Consider the following 19,563-nt stretch of genomic DNA (forward strand, 5'->3'; position numbering starts at 1 on the left):
GGCTCAGTACGTGGAGCATGCGACTCTTGATCTTGGGGTTGTAAGTTCAAGCCCCATGCCGGCTGGAGAGATAACTTAAAAATAAAATCATAAAAAATGAATTAAAAAAAAAACATAAACCGTTGCAAGCCCAGGCTAGGGAGGTGTTTCCCTAGAAAGAAGACTAAAAGGGGGTGGGGGGGGGGCAGGGAGCAGGGAATTTCCTTAGAGGAGAAGGCAAATTTCTGTATAGTCGTTATTTTTGAGAAGTATGGACACTCTTCTGACATTTCCACAATGGCCTCTTTCCTTTCTCCGTTCAGTCTGAATCCAGGATTATGTCTCAGAGGTGAGGTCTGGGGAAGAAGCCACTGCCATCTTAAGAAGAAGACACTGAAGACAACGGCGGGGGGGGGGGGGGGGGNNGGGGGGGGGGGGGGGGTGCGTGGAATAGAATGAACTAGGGCTGTTCTTCCTGGTCTAATACTCCTGGGTTCCAGCCGGACTCTCCAGGTCAAACTGAAAATGGAAGGAATGTCAGTCATTGTTCTGCCCCAATCAGGGGCTGCACAGTGAGCCAGCCAGAAGCTAACCTGCCAAATGGCATCAGGGGGCTTGAGATGTCATCTTAAAAATTCCACAGGTAGTTTTCGAAAGAACACATTCACATCTTCCTCTGTTTTCCTTCTTCAGGAGGCAAAAACTCAGGCAAAGGCTACAGATCCAAACTTCCGGCCTCTCTCAAGTGTTTTGGATTAACTGTTCCACAGTACAAACACAATCAACTTGGTATGTTTGAATGCTTCATTTTGTTTTTTCAGAAATGTTTTAATTAAAACAAAATAAGCAGCCATGCTAAGCACATTGCTGTTTTTTAAAGGCCACGTTAAAAATGACGAGAGACCCATGGAAATAAAATTCAACTGTTTAGGAAAGTGATAAAAGTTTGTTTTCTTCTTCTCCTTTTTTTTTTTTTTTCCTGGCTGTTTTTCTGTGTCTCAGGCTGGTGCCACCTGCTGCCTGGGCTTTCCTCTGAGAAACAGATCTCTCAACCGTTTGCTCCAAGCAACATCTGCATAGTTGAACAAACCATGGGCCAGTTCAAGGCAGACACTATTTTCTGTATGTAGTACACACTGAACCATACTGAAATTCTTTTTAAGGCATTTTTTAAAGTATTATTAAGGATCCAAATGTATGTGCATGAACTTCCCCTCATGTATCTTTTTTTAAAAAATGTGATAAAATATACATACAATTTACCACTTTAACCATTTTTTCTACATGTCTCTTAAAAATAGTTAATAGTAAAATGTAAAGGGTTCATTTATTCACCAAAATCAAGTCTCCTTTTCACCTTTTCAGACCAGTGAACACTGGGGAAAAAATCAATACATATGGACCTAAAGCATGACTTGGCAAAGTACACCTCAGGCCTAATCTGGCCCACTCCCTGGTTTTGTATAGCCTTTGAGCTAAGAATGTTTTTTTAAATTTTAAATGATTGAAAACAATCAAAAGAATAATATTTTGTGACATATGAATATATATGAAATTTTCAAATTTCAGTGTCCATAAAGTTTTATAGAACATAGCCATGCCCATTCATTTATATTTGTCTCTGGCTGCTTTTGCCCTAGAAAGTCAGAGTGGAATAAGTGCAACAGAGAGAGTACAGAGCTTACAAAGCCCAAATTATCTACTGTCTGGCCCTTTATAAAAAAATGTCTGCCAACACCTGACCTAGAGCCTCATTACAGGACCCCAAATTCTAAACTAAAGATGTTATATTGCCCATCACTAAAAATGCCTAATCTGTATATTGTGAAGCTATTTAAAGCAATACATTTTATCTTCATCATTTACTGCTGTTGCTTCAACTATGCCAAATAGTGATATCAATAATACCTATATCAAGTACACCCACTTGCTGTTTATTAGTAGTGAGCCTAAATGGAACTTCTTTCTTGCTTTCAGATTTATAAAAGGTCTCATTGCATATCTCAAACATTTAAACAGATTTGTCTAGAGGCCAAAACAAATTTTCATAAAAATATCAGAGTTCTTTGATATCAGGTCATTTTTGACAGTTTTTTGTTTCTTAAAATACTCAAAGCATAAAAATAATGGGCTGACATAAAAGTATGAAAGCACGTCAGTCCACTTTACTCCTATCAGCCCCTGCGTTGCATTCAGGTGAACTAACACTAATGATGTCTCTAAGAGGGTCAGGGCTCTATACAGTATGACGTTCCCACTGTTCACTGAACTCATAGGTTTATGGCAAGACATACTACTGGCTAACAGGATGAATGCCAGACGAGGCTTTAGAGGACAATGAGTATCACTGAAGGTGTTCACAGCAAATGTGACCTGAGTTGAGAAGCTCTGCCGATGCACACCTGACAGCCCCCAAATGTAGTAAAACACCCAAGCAGGTAGCTTGCCTTAGGTGGGAAACTCAAATAGCACAATTCTACCCAGCCTTCTCTGCTCTTCCTACCTCTAGGCTCTCCCCTACAGGTCAGTAAATTCCAGATGGGAACCCACTTCAGAGAGCCCATCAGCCCTATGGCACTGGCTACCTTCCTCCTTAAAAAGGGAGTCTAGATTCCACCACCAACCTCTGTCTTCCTCCTTATCAGTTGTGACAGAACGGAGAGAATCTCAAAGAAAGAATGGAGAGGAGAAGGGAGATCATTTGGGGTTGGTTATACACTGTAATTAGAACTAGCTAGCATTGATGGGGAATGAGCTAACTGTTTTTATAAAGTCAGCATTCAAAAATGCAAACCACCAGTAATTTAAATATTACAAAATTGTGCAGAATATAAGTATTGAAATGATTTTTTCCATCCACAAAATTTTAGAGAAAATTACAGTATCAAAAAATATAAAATGGCGAGTTTGGCATATCATCAAGGATTTAAAAGACTAGTAGACAGCCTTGGGACAGGATGTGAGGCTTTAGAGCATGTGGTATCTCCCTAAAACTGCTTCTGGAACTAAAAAGGAAAAGTCACTAAAGCCCTGGTGTACCTGGATGATAGGAAAAATTGCTGGGGAGGCTAATTGGAGGCAGGAACTTGGGTCACTTATCATAAATCATCTCACAATGGTTATTTATTTGTCCCTAACTCAGACTCCTAAATAAAAGTGTACCAAGGTTTGAAGTTCACACTGCCTAAGAGCTGCTGCATTTGACCCCTCCCAGGAAAGCAAAGGTGCCTGAGGAGAGGATGCCACCTTCTAACAAACATAAGCAGAGCTGGCTCACTTAACTACTACTCTGCCCTTTCCAGAAAAGGAACCAGTTTATTTTCACCCATACCTCTCTCTCCGTAGAGGACATTAAATCCTGACCACACAGATGGCAAAGTAGAGCTAAGGGGTTACTAGGTTACAGTTATGTTGACATATTCTGGCTCTCAGAAAGTTCCTCCTTCATTCCTCACATACAGCAAATAGCAGAAACGATCAAACTTCTGTAGCAGTTTTTGTAGACGTCTCCTTGAAAGCTGCCCATCACTCCGAAACCACTTCCTGAGCCTAAGGTTTACAGCGCTTGGAGACCCCCTTCTACTGATCTAAAGCCAAGGTTTGCCTTATTTACAGGGCTTAATCAGCCTGGAAGCTCATAGCATTCTCAGGGCAAATGAGGTGTCTAGCACTTGTTGAACTGTGAAGCACTATAAAAAGTATTATTAAAATATGTTTATTGACTGTCTTCTATATGTGGGTGTTACCTGCAGTATATCATTTTATCTTCACAACACCAGGCCAAGGGAATTCTCATTATTCCTCCTTTACAGATGAGGAAACTGAGGCTTAGAGACAGCTGAGTCATGGCCCAAAATCACATCGTTAAGTGACAACACCCAGTCCTATCTTTTTCACTCATCCAAGCTGGTAAGTAAACAAAGCTACTTTTGAGTTTTCTTTCGGCAACAAAATCCTGTCTTTCCAACATCACAGTCTGCGACTTTGGGTGGAGAACCCTCAGCCGGTTTTCCTACTCCAGCAAACCGGTAATGAACCCTTCCCAGCCCTTTCGCGAATGCCCAATTCTCAACACCCAAACAACCTGCAGAGAAATGTAACTGGGCCAGACAACGCCCTCGTGCCTGCTCTTCAACTGGGAAAAAGTTCTGCTTTAAAAAAGGGTGTGTATGGAAGCTAAGCAAAGTCCCAGCTTCCATCCTAGTACAGGGCCCCACCTCGGGAAGACCTGGCCTTGGCCTGGGGAGTGGGTGACCCTGTTTAAAGTGTGGGATTACCCGGGAAATGGGGCTCTGCATTGCACCTTCGGGATAAGCACCCTAAGAACTGTAGGGGAGGTTTCTCATCACCCCTTCCTTCCTCTCTCCAAGCTAGGCCCGCACCTGAGTTTTGGGAGGCTCAAAGCGGCCGGGAGGTAAAGAGGGGAAGTCCCGGCTGGGTACAGCGGGACGTCCCGCGACCCGGACCTGCCTCTTGCAAAGCGGGCAAGTCAACTCGACTCCTCCGGAGGCAGAAATTAAAGTGTCCGGCAAGCGGGCGCAGCCGGGAACGGGGCAGAGAGGCTGGGCGCCCGCTGCGCTCGCCTCCGCGCCCGCTCCTGAGCCGAGAGGCGCGGGGGCGTCGTCGTGGGGTTTGCGGAGGGGATCCTGGCCCGGGGGAGTAGCTGAGGGGCTTGGGGAGAGGGTGTAGCGTCTCGAGGTGAGGTGCGTCGCTGATAGACAGGACAGGATCCCGGGACGTGCTGGGGCAGAGGGGGCATCCCGACCCGGGCGGAGTCGCTGAGGAACTTGAGCAGGGGGGTCGCGGGTCCTCTGGCTGAGGAGACGTCCCAGCCCAGGAGGCGTCGCTTAGGAGCTTGGCTAAAGGATCCCAGGAGTAGGTCCTGAGGCAAAGAGGGCGCCCGGGCCCCGGGGGCGTCACTGAGGGGCTGGGGGTGGGGGGAAGCCCCGGGTTTTAAGGCGGGGGACCGCCCCGGACGGGGGGCGTCGCTGAGGGGCTGGGAGAAGGAGTCCCGGGAAGTAGGAGCTAGGGGGTTGGGCCCCCCCCAGGCGGGCCGGCCCGCGTCGCCCCTCNCTCCCCAGCGCCGCCACCGCCCCGGCCGTGCGGGGCCCGCCCGGCTCCGCGGCGACACCCGAGGGGCGGAGCCGATTGCGCACGCCCTCCTCTCCCGGTGCGCGCGCCGCGCCTGCCACTCACGTCCAGGCCCCGCCCACATCCCCTTCCTCACCTGGGCCCTCCCCATGGGGCACGTTATTGGTCCGACAGAGGGGCGGGGCCAGCAGGTGAGGGGCGGGATCCGGGGCTCCGCCTCCGAGTCCCCACGCGGAGCTTTGGCTAGGTTGGAGAAGGCCGGGCGCCCAATGACCCTTGCTCCACCCTCCCTCAGGTCGTGACCCACAACGCGGGCTCAACCGCAGCGGTAATAATCAGAACAGCAGTTTGCAAACCGCTTTTCCCTGCTTGGCTCAACGTAGTAGTTTAAAAAAAGGGCGCTCTGGAATCAGTCTGTCCGGGTTCACATTCCACGCGGTCACCTGTAAGACCTTGAGCAGGTTTAAGAAAAAACAGCTCTCTTACCTCAATTTCTTCATCTGTTAAATGGAGGCGTTGATAGCATACTCCCAAAGCGGTTGTACTAAATGAGGCAATGCATGGAAACTTTTACACGCGCACAGTAGGAACTTAGTAAATGTTGAGTTCCTTCCACCATCCCAGTTCTTGAAGCCACAAAGGAGGCAGCTGAACCCTGGTTCCGAATCCTATCCCACTCCTTTGTCAACTGGGACAAGTTTCCTGCTCCGTCTGAGCCTCAGGCATCTGCAAAACGGGAATAATACAAGGCCTTCACAAGATTAGATGAGATAGAAGAAAGTCAAGCGCCCAACACAGAGTCCGAAGTGGACAGGGCAATGATGCTTTCTTACAGACCTGGATACTGAGGTTCAGAGAGCGCGTGACTGAAACTCTCGAGCCCCCGCATGGCAGGCCCTTTGCGCTTGCCCCCAGGGTCTCCTCCGGCACTCCGGGTCTGTCCCCGGCCTCCCTCCTCCCCCGCACTCCCCCAGGCGGAGGAGATTTTCCTTCTGCTCCCTCCTAAAGCGCCTCGGTGACGCCCCTCCGGGCAGGTCTGGGCGGCGCGCCGGCCGCTTTCAAGTCCCTGGTCCCGGGCTTGCAAGTGCGGGCCTGTGCCCTGCGCGGCGGCGGGAGCTTCTGCCCTCGTGTGCAGACTCGCCGCGCCCAGAGCCGGGCTGGGGCGGTCCCCGCCCTGCGGCCTCCCGGGCCCGCCTTAGGTACGCGGGCCCTTGCGCCCCCTCGCCCACTCCCAGGGTCTGCCTCCCCCCAACCTGCTCCCCAGCTGTTTCCAGGGCAGGGCCCCGAAGGTGCAGATACCTCCCACGAGGCCTCTCAATCTTGGTCCCTCTCCACCCACCCACACGACCCAGAGCTACGGCAAGAAGAATCTTGTTCTCTCATTGTTTTCGCTGTCTCTTTCCTGAGTTCAGGGATGCTCTGGGCTCCTAATAGGTTCAAGCGGACGCCCCTCACCCAGTGCCCAACTTCCCCCCCATCCTCCGCATCTCACCCAGCGTCTCCAACTCACCCTCTCCTCTCCACCGTCTCGGACCCTTTCCACCTCCCAAACCTCCTTCCTCCCGCAGGACCCAAGAACTCTCCACCTGTAACGTGTCCTAGAAGGTGCAGGCAGGAGGAGGACCTTGAAGGAGAATGAAATGAGAACAGCAGGTGAAACCATCAGTCCAAAGCAGACACTCAATAAAGGCGAGCCTTCCTCCATTCAACAAATATTCAGTGAGGAATGTGACCAGAGCACCCACAAGACACGTTGGTCCCTTCCTCCTAGAAGTAATGTGAATTTCAGAGAGCAGAAAGTTCTACAGAGACAAGAAAATGATGTTGACAGAGAATGGTCTGTGAACTGTTTTAAGTAGAGTGCAGGGAAACATTTTAGCAAAGCAGGACACAGCTCTCTACAGTTTACAAGGATCTTTGACATCTCACCCTGGAGGAAATAGTAAGGTGCAGACAAGAGGTTCAAAATAGGGTTTATGTGGCCAAGTCTGGGGATTTAGGCCCCATGATAGTAGCTTCAGCCTGTCCTGCCCCACTGCAGGAAAACCGTCCTACTGAGGGGGTACCAGTCCATTCCTTCAGCTGGTTCTCTTGGCCTTGTGTACAACCAGAATGGGCTATGTAATTTGCAAGGCCCGGTGAGAAATGAAAATGTGGGGCCCCTTGTTCAAAATAATTAACAATTTTTAGATGGCTACAACAGAGCGTTAAACCAAGTGTGGGGCCCTTCTACGTTTGGGGAACGCTACATAGGTTGCACACCCCACAAAGCTGGCTTGTACAACAGAACTCAGATATAGTGTGCAAGCCCCCTCCTCCACTGGCTGCTATGAGAAATATTCCTCTAGCTTTCCCTAGGCCTCCCTCCCCTCTCTTCTAGCTTAAAGCCTAGCACAGGTGATGGAAACAGTGCACAGGGGCTAAAAATATAGCCTAGCGGGTCTAGGTCAGGGTACTTAACAGCTCAAGGTCTTTTGCTCAGTTTCGTGGTCCTGGCCCCTGGCAAGAAGCAGCCTAAGATATTAATTTCAATGCTTCACATGCCTCAGTCACTTAGTGGATTTATTTCATGGGAAGAGTGAGGACATTGACTGTAGCCCCTGGGCCTCCAGGAAAATGCTGGTGTCTGTCTGTTTGCCTGCTTGTGCTCTGCAGTCAAACCTCTCTACTCCTCTGAGGGCAGCAGAGTTTGCCAAGAAGCTGGGAGAGCTCGGCTGGTGGAGTTTAGGGGATCCTGGTATTGTTGAAACTCCAGTAGGAATCATTTCTGCTCAAAAGGCACCATGTTGTAGAGAGAGCCCTGGGTAAGGAGCCCGATTCTAATAACGAGAGCAAACATTTACCGAGGACTTTGCTAAACTCTAGGCAGGGTATGGTGCTTGCTGTCACACTTCACACAATGCTTCCAGTAGCTCTATGAGAGAGGCACCCTCACCACTCCCCCCATACAGAGAGGTTGAATGGCTTGCCCAAAGGTCACATAGTGGTGGAACTGGGCTTTGAACCCAGGCAGTGGGACTCCAGGACAAGATTCCTACACTGGTGAATTGCCTACTTGTCCTTCTAGGGTTCTGGCAACAAACACTTACTGAGTGGTCCAGGGGCACGATTAGGGTAAGGCAAGTGAGCCCTTCACCTCAGGCACACAATTTTAAGGGGGCCCAAAAAACTCAGTAATCGAGATAAATAAATAAATAAATATTATTTAATAAGTTGTAAAAACATTTTAAATTTATTTCATAAACCTTTTTTCAATGCAATCTCTTTAAGAAGATAAATGAATGCCCCCAAAATTCACGCTGCATGAAATATCAAAATTTTCAATAAAAACAGGAGCTTGAGCCTCTGGCCCGGCTCAGAGCTATGCTGTTACCGATCCTGTCTCAGATTGCTGAGTCCGGAAGCTAGTGATGGGAAACTCAAGAGAAGTCGTGGTTTTGCTTGTTCTGATGGGGATAAGGGAAACGAAGGAATTTGGTCTTGAACGTAATGAATTAGAGGTGTCTGTGGGGCATCCAGGTGGCCCCGTCTGAGAACTGAGTCCAGTGGGAAGGGGTGGCAGGGTGGGCAGGGCACCCTTATTTCACATACTTGGCCCATGATAGGTGCGTGTTCAGCACATGTGGTTTGAATCACTGGTCCTCTGAGTTTGCATCATGGTTCAGGAATCTTCTCAAATTCTCTCATCCAAGGTTTTTCTCTTCTTTCCTAAACCTTCTACATCACGAACCTCAGACATGTTCCCATACGGGTGTGGAAGTTTACTGCTTGGGCGTTAAAATAAAAATATCTTCCGAGGAATTAAAAACAACTAAATTCCACTAGAATTTGGGGGCGGGGCATGAAGGGGGAAGATGAGAATAATATGAATTGGCTCAATTTCCTCTTTATTAACAGACCTTCCAGAAGGAGAATGGGAGAAAGAAGAATCAAAGAGAAGAAAGGTAGTAGTCAAGGAAAGAAAGACAGAAGAAAGATTATAGGAGCTAAAAATATGATGAGGAGAGCTTGGCCAAGCATCAAAGAAGGGCATGTGTTTCCAAAGAGAAGTGGTGGTTTAGATATGTCAGGAAGTAGAGCTCCAAATGATCGGTGGAAAATAAAGGCTACTTAGACTGAGCTCAGCAGAATAAAAAGGGTCATTGGAGAAGCAAACTGAGGAACAGGGCTTTCCACTACACGGAAGCCCTACTGCCTCAACCCCAGGTTCTCTGGATCAAGTGTTGGCACCAACGGTGGAAAGTCTTGCCATAGTTTCAGGACCCTGGACCACATAGAGTCTTTCCATCTTGACTTTATAATTCTGAACGGCCTTCAATGGAACAATCTCTGTTAAAGACCAGTCACTTTTTTAGTATGTCCTCAGGTGCCTGCTTTCCTTGCCATCTCAGGAAGCAGGAGATACTCCAGGCAACTCCCACAACCAGGAAATGTAGCTCCTGTAAATAAAGCACTTCTGGGAGGCTGAGGTTATCTGACAAATGTTTAGTGAAGGTGGATCATGGGAAAAGAAATGTCATGCTATCCAAGTCAGATCAGAATCATTCCCCACTTCAAGAGGCTCATTGCTTGGGCTCACAAAGGACCTAAGATGAAGTTCGTATCAAATGTTGAGTTATGTCACTCATACCATGAGCAACAGGGACTCAAGAAAGGGTCAGATGAGCAAATGTGTCACAATAGCAAGAAGAACATTATTGGGTGCTTCCTATGAGCCGGGAGCCATACCAAGTGCCTCGTATGCTTTGTCCATTTCATCCTCACAGTGATCCTGGGGTGGGCACTGTTACTATCTCCATTTCACAGATGAGGAGAGTAAGGTTCGGAGATGTGAATTCACTTGCCCATCGAGAGATGGATCAGGGATGTCAACTTGGGCAGACCAACTTGTGCGCCCAGAGAAGGTCTCATGTCAAGGATCAGACTAGAACTGGGCCCAGGGGTGGTATGTGGATAGGCTGACCAGATGAGAGGCAAAGCATCACAGTGATGGCCTGGAGTGATGAAGAGCAAGGGTGGTGTAGACCTTGGTTGAAACCAGCCTTTGTTGGTTACTAGTCTTTGGGATCTGGGGCATGGTTCTCGAGCAGCTTGTGCCTCAGTTTCTTCATCTGTAAAGTAGGGCTGGCAACAGTGCCCAAACTCATAAGACTGTTGGTGGAGGGGCGCCTGGGTGGCACAGTGGTTGAGCATCTGCCTTTGGCTCGGGGTGTGATCCTGGCGTTATGGGATCGAGCCCCACATCAGGCTCTTCCGTTATGAGCCTGCTTCTTCTTCTCCTACTCCCCCTGCTTGTGTTCCCTCTCTCGCTGGCTGTCTCTATCTCTGTCGAATAAATAAATAAAATCTTTAAAAAAAAAAAAAAAAGACTGTTGGTGGCATTTCATGAAATGATGCTTGGGAAATACCTGGAACAGTGCCTGGCCTATGGCAACCATTGGATAAATACAAATTTTACTGATGTAGGAGGGATAATAGCAGCCACATTACCTTGGGTTAGTTCTAAGAGCATGGGGGTTACCTACTGGGAGTGAGTTACACTGCAGGGAGGGGAGGCGGATTTTGATTGAAGTATAGCAGTTGTCATCCATGTGAACAGCTCTGTGCCCGAAGAGGGAGATCCAGCACGTTGCTCAGAGTCTGAGCAGTGTCACCTGGTCCGGCACTGAGTAAAGGCCTAGAAAAGAAATACAACAGATGACTATCTGGAAAGAGGAGGTGTGGGAAGGCCAACCTCAAGATGAGAAAGGAGAGAAGAGACACGGAAGAGCTACTCCCAGAATTCCTTTCTTACCCGGTGGTTCCCTTCTGTCCCTGCCCATGCAGAGCAAAGGCAGACAGTAGCCCAACAGCCTGGTGCCCCCTCTCCGGGATTCACCAGCTTTGAAAGGATGCTTGCCGGCCCAATCTCCAGACGTTCGCAAAGGCTTCCCAGAGACAAACCCTTTTCCAACACCCTGCTCTAAAACTGACCCACCTCTCGGGAGGTGAGGCCAGAGCTCACGACTGAATGGGCCCCATTGTCCTCCCAAGCGTCTGTGGGTCCAGATGCCTTTGGCCTGGCGGTGCTTCCACCGCGGCCTGCGGTGCGGTCTGCCTGCAGACTTTGATTCACTCCTGGGACAACACTCAGAAAAATCAAACAGGCAACACATACGATTCCAGGAGCTCCTGCCAGACTCATACCCTGTTTTTCCATCACTTCCCTCTCCTCCTCCTCAGGAGGGAGCCTCCTTTGGCATTTTGTGTCTAAAAACTCAAAACCACCAACAGGACAAGCACCTGATAAGGAGCAAGGCATTGCCCAAGAGTTACCAGGAAGAGGCGTCTTTGTTCCTGTTTCGAGCCCTTGACACTGCTAACAGCTCTAATTACTGAATTTGCCATGGGATGTAAAATAAAACCGCATTCCAGAAACCGTGTAGTCTCCCGGGGAGAGACATGTAGGGAGAGGTGCCCAGGGCTGCAGGAACGTGTTCTTTCATTTCTGGTCCCTAACCTTGGCAGCTATTCTGAGAATGTAACAGTACCTTCTTTATGTGCACGGAGAAGGCTACTTTTGCACATGTAAGGATCTATCTCGCTACCTGTATCCACAAATACGGTCCGCGTCTTTGACTCCCTCGCATGCAAAGAAATGCTCCTTAAGAACGTCAGGACCTTCCTAATTCATGCAAGCCCTTCTGGGGGGAAAGGCATGCTTCACCAGCTCCTGAGGCTGCAAGCACAACAAAATAGAACTTCTTCCAGCCTAATTTAACTATAAAATCTGGTGATGTAACCCCCACACACCCCCACATCACAAACCAAAGTGACATCACAAATACTAGAGATCATGGTTCAAAACTGCCTGCATGTGAGCCAAAACTCTAAACAAACTGCAATTTGCTCATACGTGACTGAGGCAGAGAAGACAGGTGATTAGAAATAGTAAAACAAACCAGAGCAAAACAACAGCAACAACCAAAAAAAGCAAACAAGGAAAAGGGAAAAGAAAATACATATTTCTTCCCCCTACTAAGCTAGCTAAAATAAAATTTAAGGCAACCGAAATATGGTAAGGTGATTTTATTTTTTTTTTATAGATGACGTTTCTTAGAAGGCCAGGTCTCTTTAAGTGTGTGATTCTTTCTACCCAAATTGTTCTCTTGTCCTCTGCTGGTCCCAGGAAACGGAGGCCTGCATCACTTACGTTATGCTTTTGCCTTTTTGGACCCTAGTATTTCCCTGTTGAGCAGCCTTTCTTGGCTCATGCTTGTCTGGTTAGAAAATGTGTTCAGGGTTTGGCAGAACTTCACATGGTGTCATTTCTGTCTTGCAGCCTGGTTGAGGGGTGACTACAGCTCCTACAGGAATCTCGAGTGATCCCATCCCCATTCCTTTCCTACCACGGTTCCCTAAGCTTTCCAGCAGACAGGCATTGTCTTTGATTCCTTGTAAATGCTCCCCGAACTTCTGCTTCCAGCCCAAGCATTGCTGTGTTCTTCGAGAGCCTGAATACCATCGTGACCTTGTTTCCTTACTTGGTACAAAAGGCTCTGGGGAGCAGGAGAGCAGAAGGAGAGACTTCCAAGAGCTGCGCAGAAGGAACGATGTGTAAAACGATGTTCATATTAGGCCTTCAAGTCTCTGCTTGGGAACTGGTCTTTTTTTTTATCCCTTTCTCTCCCCTTATAATTCTAGCATCCAATCTATGTGAGACGACACGCCAGCCTCCCCACCTATGGGCTCCGTCAGTCTATCTTACTGAACACCAGGCTTCAGGACTGCTATGTGGACTCACCGGCCCTCACCAACATCTGGACGGCTGGCACGTGTGCAAAGCAGAACATCAGTACGCCAGCACCCGGGACCACCTCTTCCTGGGAAGTTGTAAAGAATCCCTTAGTCGCCAGTTCGTTCTCCCTGATTAAGCTGGTGCTCAGGCGACAACTGAGGGATAAATGTTGCCCAGGGCCGAGCAAGTTTGGAGAAACAAAGCCCTCGAAGAGATTAAAGTCCAAGGACAATTCGGCAATAAGAGCCACGCCACGGGGCAGGATAAGAAACGCCATCAGTTCCAAGGGCAGATGGCCCGTGGGGCCGAGCCCCAGCTCTCCGAGGGTCAGGAAGCCGGCGGGAGGCATCAACAAGGTACGTGATAGGATGGCTGGTGGTGGAGAAAACCTGATGGACTGGCGACAGGGAAATGGAAGCGAGGGAACGCTTCATGCTTAAGCGATTTATACAACGGGAGGGAAATCCTAAAGTTAAAGATGGGATTGTGGAGGTGGGGCTGGGGGCAGCGGCATGAGAGAGTGGAGAGAGTACCAGATCCGGGCTCCTGCTGTCTACACTCTGCCTAGTTCTACAGGAGGGTGGCATGGCTTTCATAAACACAGGCAGAAGGAACTTGACGTGAAGCGAAAATGAGGGTGGTAAAGGCCAGGAGATGGGTGGCGCCCTTAGGCACACACACCCGAACACCGGAGTTGAGCCACAGATCTTGCCATGAACTTCCGCCTGGGGAACTTGGCGTCCAGAGAGTTCCATCACTCCCCGGGGCCAGCAGGGAGCTCAGAGTGCACCCTGGAGCTAGGCTGTCCTGCTCCAAATCCCGGCTCTAACTATAATTGAGGACAACCGTGGGCTTAGCCTCTTGGACCTTTGTCATCTACAAAATGGAGAAAACGGCCCCTCCCCCATAGGGTTCCATGAGGATTGAGCTAATATAAAGCAAAAGGTTTTTGAACAGAACCTGGCACAGAGTAAATGCCTCAGATCCTGCGTGGCGTCCAGTCGAGGACACTGTGGTTAGGAGCCTTCTCACTGCGCTGGCTTGGGCAAACGCATTCCAGCTTCCTTGCCTTTAAAACGGTCTCCTGCTGACCTTACAGGGTTATGGGCAATGCACGCAGTGGCATACATGAGGGAATTCAGGAAACCAGAACACACTAGACAAATGGTGGTGGTGGCTGTAACCAAGTCTCTGGGACACAAATCCCAGATAATTATTCTGAGCGCCCTTCTCAGGTTTTAGCTTTGACTTCTCTGCTTTCTTCCTGGCTAGAGTAAAGAAAGTTCAAAGGAGAAAAAAGTAACAGTCCGCCAAGATCTTGAGAGCAGATATGCTGAACATGTGGCTGCCACCCAGGCACGACCTGGGGACACTGGGACAGCGGCCTGGAAGGGCCAAGCGTTGCTTCCTGAAACCAGAAAGAGGCGGCAGTTGTCGGAGGACAAGCTAACCATCCACGGCCTCCCCGCAGAGGGTTACAGGGCTCTGTACCACTCTGTGGTTGAGCCGATGCTGTGGAATCCTTCTGGGACCCCCAAGAGGTACAGCTTGGAGCTGGGCAAGGCCATCAAACAAAAGCTCTGGGAGGCTCTGTACAGCCCGGCTCCCACTCCTGCAGGGGCTCAGGGCCCACTGCCTGGCCGGAATCAGCTCGAGGTCCACGAGGAGCCTGTGCCCAAGAAATGGCCCAAATTAAAGAGTGAGAAATAGGAACAGGAGCTCACGGGCTTAGGATATTCTCTGCTAGATGTCTGAAAAATAAACACCACTTTGCACCTTCCACATAATCTCAGAGTGCTTTACAAATTAGTAACTCCCTCCCTGGGAAATAAGACAAATGGGTACAAGATTCATATCGTACATGGCCCTTCCCTCTCATGATGAGGTCATGGCGAGGGCTAAATGCTTGGGGGTCTTTTCCCTTTCCTGAAGAGGGGTTTGAGGGGCTCTCGGTCTTCCGAGTAGGAGAAGGCCAGGCAGACGAAGTCAACAGTCCATGTTCCTTATTTTTAAAAGTAGACTATCGTTTCCCTCACTCCCTCCACCCAGGGCTGAGCAGAAAAACCACTACCACCTCAAGGACATAATCCCACACGCTCTCTAGTGACACCACCCCAGGCCCCAACAACGTGAACTCTGCGTTACCAGGAGAGGAAATCGTACAGACGCTTACGTGAACCGGGTGGAAGTAAAAGGGACTGCTTGGTGCAAACCTCTCCTTGGTGGGATCTGTAGACCTTTACCAAACAGAGCAATGACAACATGTAACACATACTTGATAAAATTGTATTTTTTTTTTACAGTCATTTATACAATTTGTTACAAAACCATAGAAGACTACAACTTGTTTGAAATTATTTTTGGTCGGCAAATATGTAAAATCTGTGTGCAATTATCATGTATTTACAGGGCCTCATGTTAGTCATTTTCAATGATTATTCCAACAATGTCACACTCTCCACATAAGACATGGCTTAAGATAAATATATTAGTAAATAAATATTCTGAGAACATATTTCCATAAATGAAATGTGCTACTATACATACACAGAATGTACACAAGTTGTTTTCTAGCCTTTAAAACATTAAAAAAAATGGTAATGTTGGAGAAGGAGCCCTTAGACCATTTTATTATAAAATCTTTACAGCAAAGTCTTTACAAAATATCTTTTAAGTGCTATGGGAGAAATTAAAAAAAAAATTCAAAATAGTGTCTTGTTAGACCAATGCAATAGAGTTTATATAAAGAATAGAAAAAGGCAGGTCTGTTTAAAAAATAATACTCTGATTAGTAATTATTTTTTAGACCTCATTTAAAAAGCATTAGTCCTGCATGAGCTTTGAGTAGAAACTAGCAGCACATAGGGGAGGGTCTGAGTGGTGGGACAGCAGATCGAGCTTTATAAAATGGCTTGGGTTCAAGAGAAGCGGGAGAGATGAGAGAGTCAGAGCCAGCGTAAAGAGGTACCTTGTTGATCAGAACTCCCAAATCCCCATTTTTAAACTGGTTCCAGTACTCTTCAGTTTACATGGCTGTCCTATACCCAGGGCCGGGCCATGGGACCAGGACTAACAGTCACATTCCGGCTTGGGCGGGGGCGGGGGTGATTCTCAATGGAAAATGTGATGCTCCCAGTTTCCGAGGCTATATGACCCCAACACACCACTGAGAAGCCACTGACAAAGGTACTGGTCCTCATTCCTGCAGTCTTACAACTTCAAAGAAGACATTTCTTTTGATTTGAACCGTGAGGCAAGAATATAGCTGGTTACTATAGTCTGGTGACCTCCCTGTCTGGTAGGCCAACATAAATTTAAGACAATGGCTGATATTTAGTTTTAACATTTTCGTTTTTCTGCTTCTACTGCCCTGTACACTACAAAAAATGCGTTTCTTTTTGCCATCTGTAATTATTGCTCTTTCAAATGAAAATTGGACACATTTATTTTAATAAGCCCCATGAAGCCACATTATCTACTCATCTATTTATTGCTTAAGGCTGTTGAGGAATAGTTTCCCAGATCAGGCTAAAGAAAGCCACTTTGGGGGTACGGTTTCAGACAAAGGAGATAATATGCACTCAAAGGCATTAAAAACAAAACAAAACGAAAAAACACAAAACTGCAAACAACACAAATCTCAACAATGAGAAGCTGTTTTTTTTGCAGTTCGTGTTAGAAGCCACCCACGCCCCCCTTCCCTAAAACCACGTAATGCAAGCTGTTGTCCTCAGCAGCTGCTGCTCCTGGCCCGAGAAATAAAGGCAGCCCAGATCACATGTCAACAGCTTAGGCGTTTCTCACACCCTCGCCAACAGGTGTGCTGGGCATAGACCCGGGGGGAGCAGCCCCCAAGGGACTGTACCTAGAAGCTGGAGGACAAATCTCACCGCACTGAGTTCCTAAATGGCAACTGGCTCGATCATTCGATGGTGGAATTTCTTTTTTGCCAAAGCCTGGCTAGAAGTAGGTAAATCTCATCATGGGCTGGGTTTAAAAAAAAAAAAAAAGTTTGGGACATACTGAGATTCTCAAACATATTCTCGTCTGGACCCTGGCCTGACTAGAACGGGGTCATCACTGTCGTTGATGGCAACCCTGGGCGGTCTCTATTTCCCCACTATACGGGGAAGGGGGGGAGGGGTTCCTGTTCTGCAAATGAGCATTTCAAATCACAATAAATGAATAAAAGTGATCAGAGGAGTTAGTGAACACAAGGGCTAATGTGATTAGTTTGTTCTAAAAAAAAAAACAACACAAAAACCTTTAAGAACAAGAAGTACATTGGACAAAAAGGATGACAATCCCTGATCTGAAATAGCTTTAAATAGATTCTCCCTTTTACAATGGAAATATCTTCTTTAAAAATGGTTTGGGTTTTAAAACTCTCCCTCCCTCTTGAAAACAAGAACAGCAAAAGGCTGGAAAAATATACAGAAGCCTACCCTTTGGGTCTAAACTATCTGACAGTCTCTTTCTCTGTCTCATGGAGAATCAGTATATAATAGTGCATTAAGTAGGAAGGATAGTAGACATTTGCAGGCGAGATGAGCATGAAATTTCAGCCACGAGGCAGAGGGCTGAATAACCCTGAAGAGGCGCTTCCAGAAGGAAATGGGATGGGAAATGTATCATTCAAATGGAGCTCGGTGCTGACCCTGTGGGGTCCCCAGGAAGGTAGCCCAAGGACACTGGCTGTGCCCACACAGACGCGGGGGGCCCAGGCACGCTCTAGCGCCCTCTGTCCCTTCTCTGGGTTACTGAGAGCGCTTTCCACCCCCCAGACACTAAGGCCGCAAAACTACATTCCTCTTGGGTGTCTGTCCCCACACACCCCTTCAAATCATTTCTGCAGCCAGCGGCAGGAAGCCCAAGTTCAGGATTGTGAACTCTGTCCTTTTACCTAAGACGATGACCCGAAGGGACAGACTGAGGAACACTGGGCTGAACTGTCCCTGTCACCCTGGGGTTTGCGTAGCGATGGCTTGTCCCAGCTCCTCAGAGCTGCAGGCCTTCCGCCCTATTCCTTAGCTGTTCCCGTCAGCTGCCTACAGGTGTGGGCTGGAGAGGCATGGCTTCTGAGAAGACCCGAAACTTTTACGTTGGGATTTGCCACAAGAGAGAAAGAGGCAGCATTGCATTGTTCCTCAGAGTCTGTACCCATATCGACTAGCTTTACTTCAAGTTTCTGGTTCATTTTCTAAGGCAGGTGTAGCCCTGAGCTTTTCAAAGGCCTGAGCTCCCTCCGGGGAGACAACAGTATGCACACATGATGTGGTTCAATTAATGCAGCAGTGATTTCTTTTTTTTTTTTTTTTTCTTTTCAGCAAAAGTTGGCGGTTAGGGTTCTTTAAAATATATATTTAAATAACTTTTTACATTTACATATAATATCTTAAAAAACAAAGCAGAGAACTCAATCCCACACACCTCGGAACCCCAAGCATACACACTTTACAAAACAGAATATACCATGTTATCAAAAGAGGCAAAAGACTCAGAGAATTTTGTCTGTTGGTTTGTTAATGGGGGGGGCAGTTTGCCACAGGTGGCTCACATTTTGGGTTGAGAAGGAGGGCTCTCTTTATTACCACTTTTGTGTGTTTGTCAAAGCTAAAAAAATCTTTTTTTTTTTTTCCTGAAGGAAGTCAGAGCTTGGAGTCTCCATACAGTCCCCATTTCCACGTCAGAGTCCCTTCTGAGCTCAGGCTCCCGTGCCGCCGTCTGCTGGGCGAGATCTCTGTCCTAGAGAGAGAGAGAGAGAGAGAGAGAAATCATCAAGGGATAGAACAGGATCTGGAGGCTCTGGGCATGACACATGGGGGTCCAGGCAGGGGACCTGGGTGCCCATCCCCGGTGTTACAGGCTCTCAGGGAGTGACAGCTCACGCCCCAGATGGACGGTGTATACGGCAAAGGGCTGAAGCAGAGCTCCTCATGCCTCCTACACAGCCAGCCTCCCTCATCTGGAGGTGTAGAGACTTCTGGAAGCCCTTAGGTAGCAGGGAAACACAACATCCTGAAGATGCGCCTCAGGCACTGGGAAGAACAGAGGAGAAGACCCCCTTCCCAGAGCCCACCGATCTCAGAACAAAGTCACCTCAGGTTGCGATAGCCTGGGAAGCGAACAGAGGCTGCGACAGTGACCCCAGACAGGGCTGGAGGGCGTGACTTCAGCTGAGATCTGGAGAGGCGGCAGAGAAGTCTGGAAGCTGGGATGAACTTGGCTTGTTGGGGGAACAGGATAGAGGCCACGGAAGGCTCAAGTAGCAAGGAGGTGAGTGAAGCAGGAGGTGGTCCGAGGGGTAGGCAGGGGGGATCATAAAGAATGGGGAGCCCTCGAGGAATTTACATTTTTAAAATTTAGAGGTAGTGGCAAGTCACTGAAGGGTTTTCCAGTGTAAAGACATATTTCGAAAAAGACCACCATGGCTCCCATGCAGAAAGGAAGGCTAAGAGCAGCGAGAGACCAGTCAGGCCACTGCCTTGGCCGAGAGAGAGGAGACGGCAGGTGGGACGCAGAAGAGATAAATCACGGGTACACTTTGGAAGCAGAACGTGGCGTGGTGCTATTCAAAGGTGCTGGACTGCTTCTTACTGACACAAAATGTCTGGAAACTTTATAGCAACTTGATGAGGTCTGCTGAATGGAATGAAAATTCTGGACTTGGATTCCACATGTCCTTTGCTAAATTTCATTTTTCTGGGGGTTCGATT

General features: G+C 48.1%; 2 protein-coding genes across 2 annotated transcripts in view; one reads left to right on the forward strand and one right to left on the reverse strand.

The window, feature by feature from the left end:
* The first annotated feature begins 1,861 nt into the window (after window positions 1–1,861).
* On the forward strand, window positions 1,862–14,557 carry C12H22orf31 (chromosome 12 C22orf31 homolog). Its single transcript, XM_034638028.1, has 4 exons — window positions 1,862–1,922; window positions 3,812–3,888; window positions 12,754–13,203; window positions 14,120–14,557. Exons 1-4 carry the CDS (start codon window positions 1,862–1,864, stop codon window positions 14,555–14,557), a joined length of 1,026 nt encoding a protein of 341 aa, XP_034493919.1.
* Window positions 14,558–15,112: 555 nt separating this feature from the next.
* The window catches only part of ZNRF3 (zinc and ring finger 3), a 60,829-nt gene continuing 56,378 nt past the window's right edge, over window positions 15,113–19,563 (reverse strand). Inside the window, exon 8 of the mRNA XM_011220229.3 lies at window positions 15,113–18,592. Coding sequence (XP_011218531.2) covers window positions 18,552–18,592 — 41 coding nt within the window. The 3' untranslated portion in view covers window positions 15,113–18,551. The remainder of the gene's footprint in view (window positions 18,593–19,563) is intronic.

This window comes from Ailuropoda melanoleuca, chromosome 12 (genome assembly GCF_002007445.2).
Source record: "Ailuropoda melanoleuca isolate Jingjing chromosome 12, ASM200744v2, whole genome shotgun sequence".
NCBI lineage: Eukaryota > Metazoa > Chordata > Mammalia > Carnivora > Ursidae > Ailuropoda > Ailuropoda melanoleuca.